This window comes from Nyctibius grandis, chromosome Z (assembly GCF_013368605.1).
Source record: "Nyctibius grandis isolate bNycGra1 chromosome Z, bNycGra1.pri, whole genome shotgun sequence".
Classification (NCBI taxonomy): domain Eukaryota; kingdom Metazoa; phylum Chordata; class Aves; order Nyctibiiformes; family Nyctibiidae; genus Nyctibius; species Nyctibius grandis.
The window spans coordinates 93,072,288-93,094,031 of NC_090695.1; the positions used below are offsets into that span (position 1 = coordinate 93,072,288).

A 21,744-nucleotide genomic window follows, 5' to 3' on the forward strand; every position below is an offset into this window, starting at 1 on the left:
TGGTTTGCTTTCTTTTTTTAAAAAGTGTATTAATGGGCCACTTCATAGTCAACTTCTTTCTGGTTTATGAAGGATCAGTGATACCTGTTTGAAGTATGAAGGATCAGTGATACCTGTTTGAAGTCAAGCTTATGGAATTGCCTTCTGTTCAGTATCAAGCATATTCCTTGGCAATAAAGGTGATTTTCACAGTGCAGAACATTAATATGCAGTACCTATCAGATTACCAGTGTGATCTGTGTTTATAAGGCAAAGCACCAATAAACTGGGTCAGCACATGAATCTTCACAGGGGGGGGAAAGAGGGAGAGCAGAAAGAGCACCCTAGGCAGCATCACCACAGGTGCCAGGCATGTGATGCCCTCAGGACTTCCAGCATCATAGACAGAGGTTTTCAGAAAGGAAAAATCCATTTTTTCCATTAGGAGTAACAATAAAAATATTACGTTGATTGAAAATGTGCAATCAGGCCTGACTTACAATTTGCCCTGCTGCATTCAGGCCTTACCTCAGAAAGCTGTAAACCGTTATAACAGAAAATAATAGCTGGGTATGTTTACTCACCCAAAACCGTGCTTCATTTATTTACCTGAACACATTATCACGTACACTGACCATTGTCACTGCTCAGTGAGGCAAGCAGACAAAAATGGGGAAAATAAACATCTACACAGATTTCACCAGCAGATAAGCTATTAATTCATGTACAAAACAATGAAGAAATGCCAGTACCTACGACAATAACCACTCCTGAATTCTTGATTGTATTATTAAATAAAAACACAGGTAGAACATGCAAGAAATTGCTTAGTGTTATTTCGCAATACCAAATTAAAAAGCCTGTTAGATCCAAAGCAATCTTGGCTTGAGACTGTAGTAATTCAATGTGAAATTTCCAGCAACATTCAAATACTCCCAAAAAAAAAAACAGAGGAAAGATATTTTAATTCAATGGCCAAAAAAAAAATAGAGAGTTGATGTAAGGAACTTGATTTCATTGAAATTATTGAAATGAGCTGTATGCAATAACTTATTGATGTCATAATATTCCATTAAGAACTTATTATTTCCTTGTTTACATTATGCTAGCAATTAGAGTGGTAATGCTGGTCCAACATGCAGCACAGCAGAAATAAAAAGCTGTTGGCCATGTACTGGGATTCCATATAAAGACAGTTTAGATAAGGAGAAATATTTACATTTTTCTTACTGAGCCCAAGACCTTGGAAAGTAAAATAATAAACAACAACTGAAACTACCCAAAATAGGCATTATTACAAAGACTCTATGGCTCTATGCACACCAGGTCTCTGGTTGAAAGCTTGTGTGAAGAAAGAGTTGAACAACAGTCAGCAGTTAGCAAAATTTTTGTTTTCCCATCAACTCCAAGTCTTGTAGACAAATGTTTGAAACCAGGAGGAGGTAACTTGCATTCAAATGCTGCACTGAAAGTGAAGGGGCCAGAGCATCAAGGTACATAGACAGGGAGGTAAAACTGAAATCCAGCTGGCTGAACACAAATCCCCATTTCTTCCCTTGCAGCAGGAAAAGGGAACCATTCCCTTACTGGGTGTGGGTCACATACACTCCAGACCCTGGCACAAGCACAAAAGCTCTCCTGCACCAAGCTCACACTTGCCCAGGTTCAGCAATGAGGTCATCCTGGGAAGCTGCACCAGCCTTGGTAGCCCTTGGACCTGGTCCCTCAGCCCATCTGCCCTGCCAGCTCCTCATCTTGTACCTGCTGCCCAATTTCCAGGCTGTCCTGACCTGCAGCCCAGCTCCTTACTTATCTTACAGGCTTCATGCATCTACAGTCTGTGGCTTCCTGACCACAAGCCACCTCAGCCCTCCCAACCCAGCAGATATTCAGGTTCCCACCTTCAGCCTGGCCCAAACACCAGGCTCCCTGCCAGCCCCATGGGGCCACCAACAGGAATGCAACTGTGAGATTGTCACTGACTCTGTGTTCCCAAACAGATGATTAGAGAGGCAGGAGGAGCCCCTTCACTCACCCCCAAGGTGCATTGGCTCCATAACAAGATCAGGGTTGTATTCTTGCACCTATTCATGGGAAAGATCAACGGGAAAGCAGGGAGGCTGGTATCCTCCTCTTGTGGACATGTGCTAGAAATGGAACCACATAGGAGAGGGAAAAGCTAGATGTGTCTTGGCTTCATTCCCTTGCTTTACCAATCAGCATAGCTTAGAGGCACAGAGGGGTTGTAATATACTACTGGTGCTGATTGTTAACAGTCTCCAGGATGGAGTAAGAAAGGTTCAGGAAACAGAATTACACATTGCCCCTTAGTCCAAAAGGAAAGCCACAAGCTTGCTGTCTGCTGTTTGCCAACTAGCCAGTGCATCTTATTTCACAGATGACCATATCAATGGGTAAAGGTAGATAATGAAGTTGAGAAACTAAGAATTATCTGATTTTTATTTTCCTTTAAAGCTTGCTTTATTGCATTGAATAAGACAAACAAAAAAGCTGATTCAGGTAACAGCATCTGCTCAACCCTGCTGGGAAAGACTGAAGCCTGAAAGATATCAGGCAATTTAAGGAAAAATATACTTGCAGACTATTAACATGAACAGAGAACTTCACACTGAAGGCAGACCAAGTTAAACAGTTTGTAAGATGCTTCCAAAGACTTTGAGGAGGCTGGGAAGTCTGGGACCAGGGCAGAGAGACATCCTCTTGTCCATGTAAGGATGGCACCAGCCCAAGGGACCCACAGGAGGTACAAGAGAGGATCACAGCAGGAACTGCCCTCCTTTGCTGCCCGCACCTGGGTTACCAGCACTCTTCATCCTCAATCACCAAAGAACAAGCAGTGCTTGAGAACAGTGAATTAAAAGACCCCATGGGCCTTTTTTTTTTTTTAAATCAGACATGCTAAAAGCAGGTGTTACTGCTTATTTAGCAAACTGGGGTGAGGTGTCCTTTACCCTTGATGGGCACCTCAAAGCTGCAGGCCAATAGAGCCATAACTCCATTGCAGGTCATCACAGAAGATTCTTCAGCTGGTGACACTTGCTCTTTCAACATTGTGACTTCACTAGCTTATGGGTGCTATTTACACTATAGAAAAGCTCCCCTAAAGTAGTAAGCATAATCTTTCATAAGTGAGACTCGGTTCCTTCAAATCCCACAAAAAAAAAAAAAAAAGAAGCAAGCTGAGGGAAGAAATGTAGAGTTAATACAGTTCTCCTTTATTAACATCTCTAGGGAACTTTGGTCCTGGCAAAACTTGTCCACAAAGGTCAGTTACAGAGAAGAACAGGGTACATCCACCAGACTCCCATCTTCAGACAAAACTCAAATGTTTGAAAGACTAAAGGAAAAAAAGCTCATGGAATAGAGTTAGAGAGATTCAGTTCATAGGCAGCCACAATTTAGATGAAACTATACTTAACCAGATAGTCAATATACACCAAAGGTCATACTGATGAGAACAAAATAAAATGCAGTTTCAAGGAAGGAGTTATTTCTTCATGGTACTGCTATTTCACCTTTTAAAAGCCATGTAATTAATTACATTTAGTTGCTTATATTTCAAAGCTTATCTCACTTTCATTATATAACTCTTGCATGTAGTTACAACACATTTGACACAATGTTCTGTTACTGCAAAGTAATAGATGTATTCAAACAACTTTAAGTTAAAAAACACATTTAAGTAATTTTCAAGTCTCTTCATCATACCTGTTAAGGCTCACCCCCCATCTAATACCATAGCCTTCAGCTTTAACACATCAGACACTAAGAAAAAAAACCCCATAGCTACAACCTGTAACCTACAAACCCTATTGTGCCATGCTAAAATAGAAAATGTGTCATATTATCTATCCTTACATGAAGTGCTACAAGCAGCTCACCCAGAACCCCTCAAAAAAGCCACAGCAAATGGAATATAAGTGATACACAGAGAACTGTATACCTTGCACTCACCCCTCCTAGAGTACCGGCTTTAGCTGCTCTCCTCCATCACCCCACTCCCTGGGACAGAGACTCCAGCTTCCACCTGCTTCCTTTTGTCTCTGTGGGCTTGATTGATAATCCAGATCAGCTGAGTTCCCTAAGAGACAGCACCAGAAGCTCAGCATGAGAAAGGCTCCAGCCACAAGCAGGCAAAAAAAAACCCCAAAAAACAAACAAACCAAAGAGACGGCCTTCCACATGCCATTCATGCTGAACCCCCATCACATATCATATCCCCTTCCAGCAGAAGTGGGTTCCCCAGTTGAACCAAAACTGCAAGGCTCTTCCTGATGGACCTAAAATGCCAACTTGCTAAATTAGGTTAAAATAAGCTGAACTTTAGCTCACTGCATAGAGAGATAGTTAACTTATGAACCAAACTCAATTCCCCAAGCAGAACCATACAGACCTGCTATTGAGCAGTGATGGGAGGCAATGGCACACGCTGAACCAGTGTTACTGTCCTCAGCCAACTAATCAGACGTCCTTTGAGCTGACCTTGGTGAAAAGATGGAAAGCCTTGCTTCTAACTCCATAGCAAAATGTTTTGCTATGATTAAGTACACCTGTACTTGAAAGCTCCAGGGTGACATAATGGCTTCCATGGGAATCAAAGTGCTGCATCTACAGTGTGCTGTATACCTGAACCCTGGTACCAAGAGGTCCCCCTAGGACAGGAAGTCTTGTTCCTCCATAAAGGTACAGGGCAGTCCATAGGATCACGGACCTGTCTGCTCTTTTTTTCCTCAATCTTTTTTTTTCCCATTGGAACAGCAGTGAATTCCCTTGTCCAAAACATGGTGACACTGCTACAGTGCATGGATGTGTTTCAGGGGAGTGCAGAGCCCAAGGCTCTGCAGAAGCTCCCAGTGAGGGAACAGTACTGGATGGAGCCTAGGGGGAAAAAGTACTTCTTGAGGGAAAGAAATACTTTAATGTTGCTTAATCCAGGGAAAAATGGGCCAGCACAATCAGTGTTGAGATGATTCTGTGGAAAGGTGGTAGGCCGAAGCACAGTACCTTTCTCATTCCTACTGCAGCCCCACTTGATGACTGTTTGAGCCCTGCAAGGGACTATAAAATCCAAGGGAGCCCCCTCCCAAAGATAAAATCAGCAGCCCAGAGCACCGCTGCCCGATCACCTGAAAACCGTTGGAGTGGCTTGTCCCTCCTGACAGCCCCTGGCCTTAGGCACCATCAGCCCTCGCTGGGCTCCGGAGGCCAGCCTAGGCCCGGGACCACCGGTGCCATTAGCCATTAGGCCACAGAGCTGCCTGCGCAGCCAACGGCAGCAGGAGGGAGGGCAGATTACCCCGTAGCACGCTCACGGATTATCACAGCCCACAGGATCTCGGATTAAAAATAAAGACTGTTCCTCTGGAGGAAGCGGAGCACAGAGTTTTCCGTGTTGACCTTGCCCCGGCAAGGGGCTGGCTGTGAGGGGGAGCGGGCGGCCAGGGCCAGCTGCTCTCCAGCCCAGACAATGACAGAGCAGAATCGCCGCTCCCAGCCTGGGCACACAGACCGTGCGCTCACACTTTGCAAGGCTATTAGCGCAGATTCCCCTCTCTGCTACCACTTTATTATTGTGTTGGTTTTTTTTTTTTATTTTTTTTTATTTTGCAAACCTTTGTGGAACAGACGCCCTCTTCTTGCCCCAGTTGGAGCTGCAGTAGAATGAAAACGGGGGTGGGAAGGAGGGAGGAGAGGAGAGGAAAAAAAAACCACGCTTTTGGTTGAGGTTTTCCTGTTACTATCACTGTAGCGTTTATTTAGCCAATCTCCTAACTATGACGTGAGGAAGGCAGGAATCATGGCTCGCTCATAATATTTAACACACCCACTGAAAGCTGGAGCTGCAGAGCTACTAGTCCAACCAGTCTCCAGAATTCAGTGTAGCTGAAAGAGGTTTTCACTCTGCACCTGCCAAAGATCTCTCCCCCCTCTTCCCTTCTCTCCCCCTTCTCTCTTCCTTTTCTCTCTAAAAGGCAGATCTGTAAGACCCAGCAGAGATCAAAGACGGGACCTCTTCGCTAAAAAGAACCTCTACTGATTTATATTAGTTTCTTTCCTCTAATCCTCCCCCACCCTTTTTTTTTTCCTGTGCCATATTTAACCTTTATGTTGCAGTTGTGCCATCAGACAGTTTTGCAGCCAAAAAAAACCAACCTAAGCCAAAGCAAAACCCCAGCTCGGATACAGCAGCCACCCAGACTTGATCTCAGTTGAACATATTAATCTCTCCCAAGCACTGGACGCAATGGATGAAGAAACTGGAACCGCTCTAAGAAAATTATTTACCAGCCAATGTTCTTAAACAGTCTCAGAGAAGAGAGGGAGCGAGAGCGAGCGGGAGAGTGCTTCTGCTGCATCACTGGTCAAATCCAAAGGAAGGGAGTCAGCGTTTCCAGCACAGCCAAATATTATGGATGATTTTTTTTCTTCTGTCGCCTTTCTGTACAGGTTTTCTTAATATTATTCTTCCTTGCCCTCCTCCCCGTCTATTTTTTTTTTTTTATATTTTATTTAATCAGACCTAGTGTCAGATGCCGGTTTCTCTTCAAGAACCGGCTTTCCCTATTTGTTGTGATCCCTGTAATAAAAAGAGCGAGAAATCGTGAACAGATGGCTTTATATAGTGCAATGCCGCTGGCATTGTTTTCCTATTGATTTTAAGGGCTTGGTCCGGTGCTCCTTTTTTAAATTTGTTTTTTCCTTTTTATTTTATTTTCCCTCCCCCTCCTAAGTTCTTGATGATACTGAGAAATGAGGACCTATTGTTTTTAGCCTGCTTATTTCTCGGCGCCTATGGAGATAACTTTATTGACTTGATCGCTCGCTTCCCGATCCGAAAGGAGAAAGCCAGAGCCCCGGGGCGGGGGCTGGAAGACCCACGCTCGCCCGGGCTTTTTCCGCGAAAGCTCTCCCGACCGACCCCGCCGCCTCCCCTCCCTCCCTCTCCCCCGGTAATTTATTAGCCGCCCCGGCCATGAAAATGCTCCTGGTCCGCAAGTTCCGGGTGCTGATCCTCATGGTGTTCCTCGTCGCCTGCACCATGCACATCATGATCGACCTGCTGCCGCGGCTGGAGCGGCGGGGGACCGAGGGCCGCCCCGGCTGCTCCTGCCCGCCGCCCGCCGCCGCGCCGCCCCGCGCCGCCCCGCGCTGGCCCAGCAAGCACACGCTGCGGATCCTGCAGGACTTCAGCGCCGAGCCGGCCTCCAACCTCTCCTCGCAGTCGCGGGAAGCGGCGGAGCGGGCGGCGGGCGGCGGCGGCGGCGGCGGCGGAGCGGGCGGCGGGGGGGCGGCGGCGGCGCGGACGCGGCGGCTGATCGCCCCCGGGGCGCCGCGCCCGCCGCCCCCCGCCGCCGCCACCGCCCCGCTGGCCGCCCTCTTCCAGCACCCGCTCTACCGCGCCGCCCTGCCCCCGCTCGCCGACGGCGACCTCCTCTTCAATGTCAACAGCGACATCAGGTTCAACCCCCGAGCGGCCGAGCAGCCCGAGTGGTGAGTACTGGGCCGGTACCGGGCCGGGGGCGGGCGCGGGGCGGGGGGGCCACGACACGGGGACCCTGCCCGGTTTGGCCCGGCTCGGCTCGGCTCGGGGCGGGGGGGCTCGGTACCAAGCGTGCGGTTTGCCCCGGGCAGGGGTGACCCCGGAGTGGGGGGGAGGCCCGGTGGGGTGCTGGGCAATCGGTGTGGAAACGTGGCACGGCGCTTCCCTGGGTCGCTGCCTTCCGCTTTATAATGTAGATTTTTACCCGGGCGTTCACAAGAATTGATGTCATGGCTGGTTTGAGTAGGTAGAGGGTTAAACAGAGCGATTCAGTGTCACCAGGAAAATAAATCGGACACAGGCTTGGCTGGTTGTGTTCCTTCAAAAAAAAGTGCCATGAAATGTAGAACAAACTCAAGAGCACGAGAAGGCTGGAGTACTGAGGCCAAAGGGTCTGTATGCCCCATATCCCATCCCCAGCTGTAGCCAGAGGCAGATGCTACCAGACAAAGAGTCCAAGAAAGAGGGCGAACACACAGTGAGCCTCCCTCTTCGACACCTTCCTGGTCTCGCACTCAAGAGGTGTAGGGGCTAAGTAGTGAGACCAGGCAGTAATACATTAACTTTTCTCAAAAGGAAGGTCTAATATAACAAAAGCATTCGTCCTAGCAGGTATTTCTGCCCTCCAGATCTGATCTGCGCTACATTTTTCATCCTCAATTAATTCCCAGTGTCCCAGCACCTCTGCTGCTCTGCATCCTTCAAAGCAGTTAGTTGCCTCCGTGAATCGTATGCCCTCTTGGCTTGTAAGAAATGCTGAGAAATTTCAATGACTGAAAAATCAAAAGGCTTGTCTAATACAATAGCACCCTCTTCCAAACCCACTGATGTTGTAATGCTTAAACAGCTGCATTGTACCGTGCAAAAGCTCTGTCAAGCCGCAGAGCAGCCAGCATGATCTAACCCTTTAAAAAGAGAGGATAAATATTTCTGCCTCATGAGCATGTGAGTTGTCCAGGCCCCTTCCATCTAGTAATCAAAACTGTGAAGTGAAATAACCTGAAAAAGTTCTGGTTTCTCTGAGAGGAAAAAAGAAAAAAAAAAAAGAGTCACAAACGTATGAACATCTGGAGATGACTAAAAGCAGAGAGGACTTCTGGATCGGAGATACATGATAGTGTACCCAGTAGGTGAAGAGTGAAATTATCATTGATATCCACAGTGCAGCTGCCTGTTGTATGTGTTTTTGTTAGTGGCTGCAGCCAAAGTTCACAGAATTAACATGAAATTTAGGAGTTAAAAGTCATTTTAACAATTTTTTTCTGTTATAGTATCCTACTGCTAGAGAAGGGGCAAAACTGTCCAGAGTTATTCTTTAGCAACTAGGTCAGAGTGATCCAGTTTCTGCTCATTCTCTGTATTTAAAAAAGAGAAGATGAGAGAGTGGGAGCATTTGGTACAACAGGTCAAGTTACTGCTGCGCACTCGGTTTCCACACCCAGGTCCCAAATAAAGATTCGGGATGATACTGTCGTTTGGGTCAAACTTCTAAAAGATGTGTGCAAAGTAATACAGCCTAAACACAGTGTAAAACTTGCAGCTCTGTGTTTCTGTAATTTAAGGGCCTCTGATAGCGCTCAGTGATGTCACTCTAAATTTTGCTCCTGACTGCAATGGGCTTTAAATCAGGCATGAAGAGTGGAGGTGAAAATCTGTCTCCCCCTTGGCCCCAGGTGGGAGCAGGCTCCCGGTGTGCAGCAGGCGCAGGGACAAACTGGGGACTTCTCCCGCGTCTGTAGTGCTTTTCCTTTCCAAGTTGTCACATTTTGAAGCCCTGTTTCTTGATGCCTGTTACAAACTGTAACATTATTTCTTTCTCCTCATTTTTGGGTTTTTGTTGTGTTCTTTTTTTTTTTGGTGGTAGGCAAAATGAAGATAATGAAGCATTTTTGCCAACTGGAGAAACCTCCATAGACTCCTACCCAAACTGGTTGAAATTCCACATTGGCATTAATCGGTACGAGTTGTATTCCAGACATAATCCTGCAATTGAGGCTTTACTACAAGACCTGGTCTCCCAAAAGATAACCAGTGTTGGTATGTTCGTATATATATACTTTTTTTATGATTATTTGCTCATTGTTCTGGATCTCATTGCTGTTTGAATATTAATATTTTGCATGGCTTCTCTCCGGCGTGCCTACAACATGACTTCTTGCTTCCCGACTTCTGCACTGTTTTCCCTGCTAAACATAAAGAGATATTGCCAGCTCTGTACTACCTGAATAACTGAAAAGTCTGCCAGCAAGGCAAACCCCATTCATTTCAGAGATCTTTTAGTCATGATCAGGCTGAAAGTGACCTATTCGGTTCTTTAAAATAACTATGATGATTAAAAAAAGGATGGCAAAAGCAGATAGCATCTTGCACGAGCTAGATTTGTATTATTAGCTGATTATTATTTAAAAGGCTGTGTCTGGCAGCGCTCATCTTCCGGAGGAAGGAGAGAGGCAGCTGACCTGCAGCCCTGCAGCGATGGCTGCGGGAGCATCCGGCGCCGCAGGGCTCTGCGGAGCTGCAGCTTCCCCAGGCATCGCGCAGGGAGCTCCAGGCGAGCCAGCCTTCCGCTGAGCAGAGTTCAGCTCTGTTTGTTCTGCTTGTAAATCCACCACGGGGATATGCCCATGTCAACCTTTGGCTCTGGTTAAACAAGGTGACACAGTTCGGGGCTTTTCTCCAGGGCTGTTTAATGACAACTTGTGTCTCCTTGAATTTAGCTGTGTAGCGGCGCAGGGAAAAAAAAAACACACAACCCCAAACGAATGTCCTGGGATACTAAACAAATGCACACCCCGTGGTTTCCAGAGGTAGAGAGCTGCAGCACAGCCAGCGGTTTCCGTCCGCCGCACAGAAAATGAAGTTACTTACCGTGACCACAAAGCTGCTAAGTCCGTTTCAGAGGGATGAAATAGCAGGAGCTCTGTAAAAGTGCTGATGGTGTGTCGGCACTGTGGGATGAGGTCAGCAGGTCTTTAACCCTGCAAGGCAAAAATTCCCCTGGCTTCAGCAGGAAATGGCCTGGGCGAGAATAGCCCGAGCAGCCCTAAGATTTACATTTTCCATCGTGTGAATCACAGTGGCTGCTGAGCAGGAATAAGGGAGATCCTCGGTCACCAGGAGTGGGCTGATTTAGCTGATCCAGATGGAGTAGGTGTAAAACGCAGGATGCCACAGAGGAGAGCTTCGCCTCCATGAGTTGAGCTGCCCTTTGCTCTGAGCTCTGCTGGGGCAGGATTTGGGATAAAGCAGTGTGCGGCACCCAGGTGCCATCCCTCATGTTGGATTCAGGGGTCCAATGTACACCCAGCTCATGAAAGAGGACAAACACAGGCTCGTTTATTAACCTGTGATGGATTTTCTGTCCCCAAAACTCTGGTTCGGAACGACTAATGAAGGAGCTCGGATGTATTTGAACTCCATGTATTGTCCCTTTTCTAGCTCAGATGTGACACCGCAGGTAGCAGCAGGCTCTGCCCATGCTCCTCTGGTCTGCACGGGAGGGTAACAAGGGCTTTTTTGTACGGACATGTCCTGGGTGGTTTTCTCCTTGACATACCCCTCACCTTTCCTGACCTCTCCCCTCAATACCAATCAATTTCTGGAATATTAGTGACATGTGTGAACGAGGATTGAGCCAGCACTTTATAACACATGTTAACACTGCTCTTTGAGCACATCCGTTAAGGAGGAAAAGATGGAGGCTGTGCCCTTCCCTGCCCCCCGCAGAGAGCAGCAGTGCCCCCGGCAGTGACCAGGCTGTCCCCAGCTCTGTGCAGAGGTGATGCTCAACCAAACCCATCTCCTGACTCATCTATTGAGGTTTACACAAAATGCATCGGCCGTAGCGGTGTTTGGTACTGCATGGCTGCTAAGCGTATCGATCTCTATTTACCTCTTCAGCATTTCAGAGCTCAGCAGTGTTGTCTATGCAGGAGGAGAGCAGTGTTTGAGGCAAACTCGGCAACATTTGAGCCATGAAGTCTGTCACTTCTGCAGAGCAGTGGGGTGGTTAAGGTTGATGTAGGGATGTAGAAGCTGGTGGGAGAAAAAGGGAGCTAGGAATGAGAAATAATAGTTTAGTACTCACTCTTCACTTGATCTTCTGGGCTTGATCTTCACTTGTGCTTCCGGGAATGTTGCTTAACCTCTCTATGCTTCAGTTAACCTTGCAGCAAAATGGTTATCGTAAAAAAGAGGAGTGAAATCCTAACCCTGGTGATGTAAGTGGAAGTTTTGTCATTTACTTCCCTGGGGCCATGATTTCACCTAATGCGTCATATAGATGTGTCGTGAGGTTTCCATTAATTACGATTTTGATAGAGCTTTCAGATCAACGAGAGGAAAGGGCCACGGGACCACAGAGGAAGATTTATGATTGTTATTAGCTCTTTCCTATGGGACTGTGTCTCTGTTAATGTTTGAACAAGGCTCTTCAGAGCATGGTAGGGCCTCTTATGCCCCTAACAAAAACAGAGCGCCATGGTTTCTGTCAATGATTCAGTATAATTCCCATAAAGTAAAATATGAGGTACATTTGATATTGGTATCAGTCACTGCGGGAACTGACAGAGAATGATTCCTACACATAAATCTCAGTCTAAAATCAAGCGTATGGAAATGGAAGGGGACATGGAGAGATGCCAGGATCTGAATTTTGCTGGTAGCATCCACTGCTTGTCTTTGTGGGGATTCAGGAGCTTTCAGTCAGGTTACAAAGCAAGAAAGAGCGTATTGTTAATATGCTTTTTTTTTTTTTTTTTTTTTAATTACACAGTACAGCATCTCTTTCTTTATGTTGCAGATTCTTTGGGTGTTTAAAAATACATGTTTTAAAATAATACCTGCTGGTTTTCAGCTTCACTGCAGAGCTGCAGCAGGGATTCAAAAGCATGTAAGCTGATTAACAGAGAGTAACATATTTGACCAAAGGACATTTATAGGGCTGTTACACTCTTTTGCATAGTCCTGCATATCTTCTAATTTGTCTGGTTTTTTCCTTATGGTAAATTTTTGTTTTGCTTTTTGCTTTCTTTTTTTAAGGCAGCTGCAAAGATGCTAGGTTAGAAGTATAAAATAAATGGAAGCCTTCATAATGCCCAATCCTCAGGCTGCTTTTTGCAGGAAAGACAGTTAAATATACAGTCTTGCATGCATTAGATGAAATGGGATATTGCTTTATCCAGTTTCTTCCCAGCGTTCAGATTTGCTTTCTCTCTAATAGAATTAGGTGATTTGCTGTGCGGGTTCTTGATACCTAAAGTAATTAGATCCAAACTGCAGCTACACAGCTTTCTTAGCCACATTGTAATTTCTCTGCTCCGCTTGCATTATTTATGGAGGAGAGTGGTGACCAGATTGATCCCCCGCCATCTATCAGAACCGCTCACACGGCTCTGTAATGTGCAGTGTTATTTTAAAATGAAAACGGTGACAGAAGCAATTCCCAAGAGCAGGGAGCACCAAGGTGACATTTTCTTGATGTTAAAGTTTAAATGGAACAAATCCATGGATGGGAAAGAGCATCGCATTCAGCTCCCACAGTGACACCTAGAGCTGGCCTGGAAAAGGACAGGGTTACCCAGAGCTTTCAAGCTGAGGATGTATTCTGTGCCCTGCATTAATGTACATATTTCCTATTCATTTTGTTCAGCATAAAGGGATAGCTCTTAATTTGATTTAATTCACTGAAAATTTCCTCCTGCCATAAATAGGAGCCTAGAGAGAATTGTTTTTCCACTGAGCACTGAAACCCAGTTTTCGGAGGCAGCACGTGCACAGGCAATTGCACATTTCCTTTGCCTTTCATAATTGTTTATTGCATGCATAAATAACCATAGTTAGCTATTTTCTTGCATGTTTACAAGATGTCTGTTCATAACTGTGGTAGCACTGTCAGCAGCTTAACAACAAATATGGCATGGTGCATTGTAGCAGCAGTGTGGCCTCGATCTTGCTTGTACTGCTGTCCAGTGGAGCAGTGCTGTGGGGTTGCCTGTGAGCAGAACAGGCTTCTGTGATTCCTGTGCTTAGCTAGGTTTTATTCTTTGATTCTTTAAATTCTCTGGTTGGAAAGGTTTGGAAACATTACCTGACTGAGTTCATTTCTGAACCTACAAGCCTTCAGTTTGTACAGGCAGTAATTAGAAAGCAAGCACGCAAGATTACTCACGCAGTGACTAAATGATGCAATTAACTAAGGTGGACTCTGCTTCAAGTCAGGGGAAAAAAAAAGGAAAAGACAAGATACTAAATATTGAACCTAAATTCTGATGCTAAAGGAAATGATAAAAAATCTCATCGAAAAGAAGGGAAAAAGTGCTGTTGAGAACGTGTGAAAAACATAATGAAATGTAGCACCATTGATTTACTGTATAAGAAAACAGTGAATCTGCCAAGAGTCAAGAGATTGATTTAATGTACAATTCCAGATGAAAGGAGGGGACTTAAAATGTACAACAAAGCCTCTGAATGATTTCACAGATCTCTTCCCCTCCAGAAGTCTTTTGCTCTCTTGACTAAACCAAGAAGGGCCTTTAAAAACAAGTTAGCAGAATTGGCTGAACAAGAACAAATTAAGAGATGATGAGGGCTTGAATTTGTTTTGAAATATGTTCTTTACAGCTTGAACAGGGCCATGTCTCTTGCCTGGGGCAGAGTATTACTTGCTAAAGCCAATCAACATGTTTATGTTAGATTTAAGCTTGATCTATAAATAGGAATCCAAAATGTATCTGAATGTCCTCTGTTTGTTTCACATGTTACTGCATCCCAGGCTTTGACTGGATCTCACTTCTCAGGCATTAGCATTGCAGAATTAAATACATTTTAAAATGTTTCCTGGATTCTGGCCAAAAGCCAGGTTCAGAGGTCCTGTTGGGCCTCTCACTCTCCATCAGAAGACCACACGGTCTAGACAAGCCAGTAGGATGAGGGCTATCCTGCAGGAAAACAGAGGAGCTGGAAAGCCAGATCAATCCAGATTTCAAATCCTTTTGGGTCAAATACCCTTGGGCAATATTGAGTCTCTGCTAGGGGTTAGTACCAGATGCTTTAGAAGAGAGAGTCAGAAATCCTGTAGCATACAGTTATAAAAAGATAATTGAGAGATGATGGGTAGTGCATCTTTTATATTGGATGTTGTCCGTGGAACAGGAGGGGAATTCAGGTCTTGTATTGGTGAGAGGACAAGGTGGAGAAGTAGTAGACATGGCACGCGACTGTGACAACAGGCTCATAGATGTAAAAGGAGTGGGGATTTTTGGAGGCTTGATCCAAAGTCTATCAGAGAAAACAGAAGGAATCCCACCAGTTTCACTGGTCTTTGGACAAGACTCTAATCCCACAGACACTCAAGCAAAAAGATGTCTCGGGGAATTTTTTGCAAAGCCTCCTAAAATTGGGAAGATTTCTGTTCACACCCGAAAGCTCTTGCACTGGGTTAACCGGAAGGGTTAATACTGCTTTCAATTTCCTTCTGCTGTGGGGGAAAAGAGAGATGGTGAGTTGCCTGAAGATAAAAAGTAATGATTGTGTTGGGATTTGTTTTTAACACTGTGCCAGTACATCCAGGAGCTACATGAGACTTGATTTGAGGTACCTGCTGGGAGCTAGCAGGTTTATAAAGTCTCTTACAGAGCTGTTCATGACCTGTGATGTTACAGTGTATTCAGAAACCTTAAAAAAAGAGGTGAATTCAGAGTGTGACTAGAGTTTCCCTTGGAGTCAGTACAGCCTTACATTGCAAGGGCTTCTTAAAAATAGCTAAGCCTGCTGATTGTAGCCGTGACAGACTGCAGTGCTGTAGCATCCTCCATTTTCTTGAAAAATTGTATATGCTGCTTCTGGGTATTATCAGTTCTTCAGAAATGTTCCAATGGGCAGTAGGTGAAGGGACAAGGGCATCTCCAGGTAAGCAAGCAATGTTTGTTTGGGATAAGCTCCTGGAAGATGACGGGGCTCCCGCTGTTTGGCCATAATGGCCAGAGTACCATGTTTAACTGAGGTCTGAGCAGGAAAGGGAGTTCCTGAAGGAATACAGCTCAGAAAATGAGAGGGGAACCACTGGGCAGATGTAATGCTGAATTAGGACAAGGGAAGCAATCTGACCTAGAGGTCTGAGGGAATCATCTCCAGTGAGATCAGCTCTTTTCTGGCATTGCCACCCCCCAAGATTTGGGCACCCTGGACTGCTCCCAGGTCTGCTTAGTTTAGAGGTGCATGAAGGGTTTTGTCGAGTTCGAAAGGACAGTCTAAGCTCAGGTGTTTCTGCAGGGATTACAATGTTAGACTCTAACTAGTCTGGATTTGGAGGGTGGCTTTGAATCATCTCCAGCCTGGCCAGCACATCTGCGGCACTGAATGAGCAGCCAAAGTGAGAATATCTGCACGCAAGTGTGGATGATGTGAGGGGAAGCTGACATGGAGCTCTGGCACGTGTTGTTGTCCACGATGCATGTGGCTTCCAGCATGCCCTGCCATAATGCATGATGGGACACTGTTCCCACCAATGTCATCCTCTGTTTTGGGGAGGTCCAAAGTTTACTCCTAGCAGCAGTCAGGGCCAACATGCCAGCAAAACTTGTGTTTGGTTGAGGCTACTAATGCAACCAATTAAGGCAATACAATAAGATGGATCTAAAAGGACCAGGGAGATGCTTTTGTCTTACTTCAGCTCAGTTCCTTCTGACAGGAAGCCAGGCCTTTGTGTCTCATAGAAGAATTATTCTGAATTGTTAATCTTCTTCATGCATTTCCCTGCTTGGTGATGACACACTCATTGTTGAGTTTGGCTGCTAACAAAATCATTATCTGTTGAGTGGCTTCAATTTGCTGAGAAACCAGTCCTCTGAGTGTATCTGGAACTTCCCAGCCATACCTCAAAATAGGCCCTATCCTTCCCTTTTCTCTGATGGGCTTACAGGATCTTTGCTGTATTTTGGACGTATATGTCGCATGGAGGAGAGGGAGCCAATCCCTAATCCCTGAGCTCCTCAGAATTGAGTGAAGAAGCATAATTACATACATTTTAGAGAAAAAACCTGTCTTCAGTTGATGCAAGCAGCCTGCAAGCAGCCATGTCGAGATCGGTGGAGGTGGGGAGAGTTGTATCTAACAGAAAGGGGCAATTCTGCCATTTGGTACTGAGGCTGATGTTACTGACCTAAGTGGAGACAGCCCACATGAACAGGGGTACAAATACAGGTTGTGCCTTAAAGAGCTGGGCAAACCCTGCGCTTTAGGCTGCATGTGGGCAGGGAAGGTGGTGGGGGCTGGTCCTGGGCATGGCCATGGGTCCCTGTGGCGTGAGGCAAGGGCAGGTCCAGCTGTCTCTTTGCTGTCTAGACTAACCAGGAGTGTTTCCAGAATGCGTAGCTTGTCTGTGATGGTCCTAGGGCAGCACATGTAGGTTTTTGCCTGGAGGATTGCTGCTTCTCATTGCCTTCAGGCTCCGGGCTGGGTATAAAAGGTCTACTGCTCCTTCTCCCCTCAGGTGCAGATCAACTGACCTGCTCTGCACAAGAGAGGGAGTTTAATATGTGATAACCACGTGCTTCTGCTTTACCTGTTCAGTTCAAGTTATCTAACACCCTTTGATTTCTAATTATTTATTTGTTCCTTTGGGATAAACTGGAAATGTAAGAGAAGGCTGAGGTCAGCAAAACAGCAAGGCAGGAAGGATTTTATTCTAGGGGAAGTATAATTACACTGACCAGATTTGCATAGCATTTTGTTGAAAAAATATAAATTACAAGTGCTGAAAGAGAGCTGATAACCTATCAGTAATAAGGCATAGAGATGAGCAATTAAAAGGATGTGCAGCTAGTGGCATTGGTTAGAGAAAAAAAATGTACAAGCTATATAGGTGGAACAGGGGCAGCTCTAAGCCAAAATTTACAGAGCAAGGTAACTTGACATTTATGTAGTTCTCCAGTTGACACAGGTTTTGTCAGAACTGTAAAGAAAAGGATTGATTATGTGATCGTTCATAGAAAGCATTTTTAAAGGACTGACTCATCTGCACAGACATGACTGCCATGGCCTGCCTCTCCGAACACAGAAGTGAATTAAGGAGTCAGGGTGTAGGTCATCTCATTTATTCAGAGCAGTTTTGATTGAGATGGTAGAAAAGCAGCTGGTTTGCCAAAGTATATATTTATCTTTTCTAAGTAACCTTATCATCAAATAAAATGCATTTTTATGAATTCTTATATTTTAAAAAGTTTGCTTTAACTTTATAAACACTATATCTGGCTGTTAACGTGATATGGTCCGAATTGTTCGGACTGGTATGAATAAACATCAGTCTGAAATTCCCATGGGCTCTCAACTGGGAAGTGAGTGCATTTAATGTTTGAGCAGAGATGGCCCTCGGTGTGCAGTGTGGACCGCAGTCCCTGCCGCCTCCACGAGCCCTCTCCTGCCCTCCCAGCAGAGCCAGCGACCTGCTCGGCACAGCTCTGCTCTCATGTACGAGCCACCTTGGGATCCCTTGAAGTTGATGGATGGGCTTGAATACGTATCCGTTGTGCATAGAGGAGATGAATTTACATATCTCTACTGCTCAGCAACAATTATTAAAATTGCAGCAGAGATCAGAGATTGCTATAGTATCTGCTCATACTTTTAATTAAGAAAATGTCTGCTGTGCTTTGGACTGTACATCCCAGCTGCAGTTGTCTTTGAAAGTGCCCCATCTCCTTTCCCAGTGTGCGTCCCTGTTAACAGAAGTCCAAAAGAGATTGAAGATGGAGAAAAGAGGACTGCAATGGTCTGTTCCTATACACACTGTTCAATTAGGGTGCTTATGGAGCCCATTCTGGGCTGCCTCTGGCCAGCTGAAGAAGACAAAGACATGTCAGGGAGTACAGTCCATTTTTAGTCCTGATCAGCAGCTCAAAGCCTTCCCCTGTGCTCTGCACCCACAGAATAATCTATTGTCCTGTTAGGATTACCCTGCTTGATGCTTAGATACCGCAGTGCTGAATCTAAAACAGAGCAAAAGATGTATGATTTTGTTTCAAGGAAGCTGAATGTAAGTAGATCCACATGTAGCATTTTAAAGCGGTTTTGTTTTTTCCCCCACAGCGATGAAATCAGGAGGCACCCAGCTGAAGCTGATCATGACGTTCCAGAACTATGGACAAGCATTGTTCAAACCAATGAAGTAAGTAAAAAAAGTCTGTGTTGTAAAGTGAAATTGTGGTGGAATAGCCTGTTGCTATTTTATAAGCTGTTAAAAGTTTGCTGTAGTATAATGTCTCATGGTTAGTGTGTCTGGTTCCTTAGGCTTGCTGCTGAAGGTAGAGCTTCAGAGGCTGCGGAAAGCTTGCCCTGCTATACTGGGCTTTGGAAGAGATACTGGGGAGGATTCAGATACATTACAGTCTTCTCAGGAACGTTATTCACTCTGATCTTGGTGAAACCTCCCTTCATAAATACAGGATGTTTTCAGCATTTCTTTCTTATGTAAACTTACTCTGCAGGTCTGAGCTTTATCTACTGTCAATGTTCCTCTGGAGTATGACCAGACAAGAGACATGGTTCAGAACGGCTTTGGGGAGAGCTAAATAGTATTTGTCTGATAAATTATAATTTAATCTGTTGATTTATAGTTGTTTGTATTAAAGGGTTGTACTAGTCATTTGGCTGTAGCTATGCTGACTCTGTGAAAATGAGTTTATCTGAGAGTGGTACTGCAAAGTAATGAATCTAGAGAGAGTGGGAAGGACGAGGATGATGCAGTCTTGATTTGCGCCTGCCCAGATCCCATTGAGATGAGGGAAGTTATTCAGATACAAAGCAGATGTAAATGAGTTCTGAATCCTGACCTGTGTGTTTGTGTTGTAAGAAGGAAAATGACTCTGTGCTTATTGTAGAGGGTTTAGCAAAGACACTAGGGGCTGCAAAATGTTTAATGAAGCTACTCAATATCTGTGTCAAGGGTACCACTGGAATAATAAATTAATTTCCTTCTTTTGTTCCCACTGTAGGGAAGTTCAGTTAATTCCCTCTAAGATGGTCCATAAAAGACTAAAGTAACCAAGAACGAGTGGTTTGGAATATGTGTTGGCATTGTGTTACAGCTATAGTGGGGAGCACAGCTCAGGGGATAAGCTGCTGCCCGGAGACTGAGAAATTCCCTGTTTCACTATAGATTTTGCTATAGACTGACCTCAGACAAGTACAGATTTAACTTGATCTTGCTTGACTGCCAGAAGGGCCAAATAATTGGTCCCACTTCCCTTCAACCCAAGTTTGAGCAGGAGCCCTCCGTATGTGCATTTGTCCTGGGAATCACAAGGAAATCCTATGAACTTCCAGGCAGCACTAGGCATTTGTGCGAAGGCCAAATGCCTCTGTGTTACTTCCCAAATTGCACACAAATTTCTCCATGTTTCTAGTGGATCGCTGATTGCCTAGAAGAGGTCAGAGGAAGCACAGATAATACTGACAAGTCAGAGGGAAGGCGGTATCAGAGAGCATCTACTCCAACATCTTCGCTTCCCCTCTCTGCCCTCTCCCTGAATGCTCAGATGATCAGTGCATGGGTCCATTCCCTATATCTGCAAGTTTGACATATATAGGCACAATTCTTAATTGTGTCCTGTCCCACGTGCGAAATCAAGAATGAGGCGGGTTCAAGCAGCCTGTAAGTGTTGGCAGAATCGTGGTTGTGCTGTTGGCTTTTTACATAGTGTGTGATTTGTTCTTCTCCATTTGCTGAGATGCAGATAATCTCAATCTTTATCATTGGTATGACATTGTAATTCTCGGAATGCTAATGAGGTCAAATCAAAAGTTTACCGTTTCTACTGTACAATACTCAGCCTTGGCAAGATGATGGATGACAATAGAGGTATAGCCACATTCCTGTGTAGAAGCAATTACTACCATCCACTAGAACAATAACAGAAAATGATGATGTCTTAATCATTCCCTTTGCTTGATTTGAAGGGCAGCAACACCCTATTTTCTCACTACTCTTTGCATTACATACACCGCTGGAAAAAGCAGCATTAGAGCATTCAGCAGCTGTGTTCCCAGGCACCACACCTTACAGTAGCAACGATGCTGTGTTTGTGCTGAGCATCGCTGAACACATTAGTGATTTTGAATAAGGATGTTTGCAAGCATTTGTCTTCGTTCTGATAACAGTGAACAGGGAGCCAGATGCTCAGCTAGTGTAAATCTTCCGAGCTCCTTTGGCATCTTGTCCCATTGGCCTCTTTCACCAGCTTCCAGACTGTTGTTGATGAAGTTCTTGGAGAGGTTTGCAGCATCATTTCTTTATACAAAAAAAAAAAAAAAAAAAGGCTTTTCAAGCTATGAGACTTCTTCTTGTAGGACTTTCTTCAGGCCCTAGACACCTTCCAGGCTGTTTCTGGTGCTCCCTTTTTTCTGCAGGGTACCCTTCTGATCCAGGCTTCACAAAGCTGGCTGCACCTTCCCATGTCAGGAGGCTGTAGGGAACTTGCAGATCAGGGGCAGACATCTCTGGTCATCAGGACTGGTGGTGTAAAGGAAATTTTTTTCTAAATAGTTTAATTTGAGGACCATAAAATATCATGCTGGTAGCTACTTCTGAGATCAGCTCATTGAAGGAAGCCATTGGTGGATAGTCAGGACACCTCCATGTGGTGCATCCTATGTGTTTCAGTTGTTACTGTGTTAGCAACTCCATGGTTTTTCAAAGCAGCAGAAATTATTCTTTTCTTTCTCCTGAGCTGATAAGCCTCTTCATACAATCAACCTTCTTCATGAACCCCAGGTAACACAACCATTAAATAGTACTGAGTGCCCAGCTGCAAATGAAAACTGGGGCCTCAGTTCATCTCTTCAGTGCTGGATGAGGCAATATGAGGTGCATCCCTATGTTAAACTGGACTGAGCCTCTGTTTTTTAGAGAATATAGTTGGTATGAATAGGATTTCAGGCCTGATCCCAGGGAAAGTTGATAATCCTGAGTTTCCCACCCTGTCTGGGATCCGAGGTACTGAAAGCTGAATGGTGTGAGGTACATAGAGGGTAATATGCAGGCATGAGGCCAGTCTCTGCCAGGTTTTGATTCATTTGAACTACCTGGAAAGCTGTTTTTGCTATATATAGCTGTATTCAGTATCTTCCAAACTGAATTAATACCTGTTTGAACAGGATTGCAGCAGATAGAGGAGACCACACAAACCCTTCCCTGACACAGCCGGGCA

At 45.1% G+C, this 21,744-nt stretch overlaps 1 protein-coding gene across 1 annotated transcript in view; it reads left to right on the plus strand.

Moving 5' to 3' along the window:
* Positions 1-5,931: 5,931 nt before the first annotated feature.
* The window catches only part of FAM20C (FAM20C golgi associated secretory pathway kinase), a 59,884-nt gene continuing 44,071 nt past the window's right edge, over positions 5,932-21,744 (plus strand). Inside the window, exons 1-3 of the mRNA XM_068423711.1 lie at positions 5,932-7,491; positions 9,405-9,577; positions 18,626-18,704. Coding sequence (XP_068279812.1) covers positions 6,974-7,491; positions 9,405-9,577; positions 18,626-18,704 — 770 coding nt within the window. The 5' untranslated portion in view covers positions 5,932-6,973. The remainder of the gene's footprint in view (positions 7,492-9,404; positions 9,578-18,625; positions 18,705-21,744) is intronic.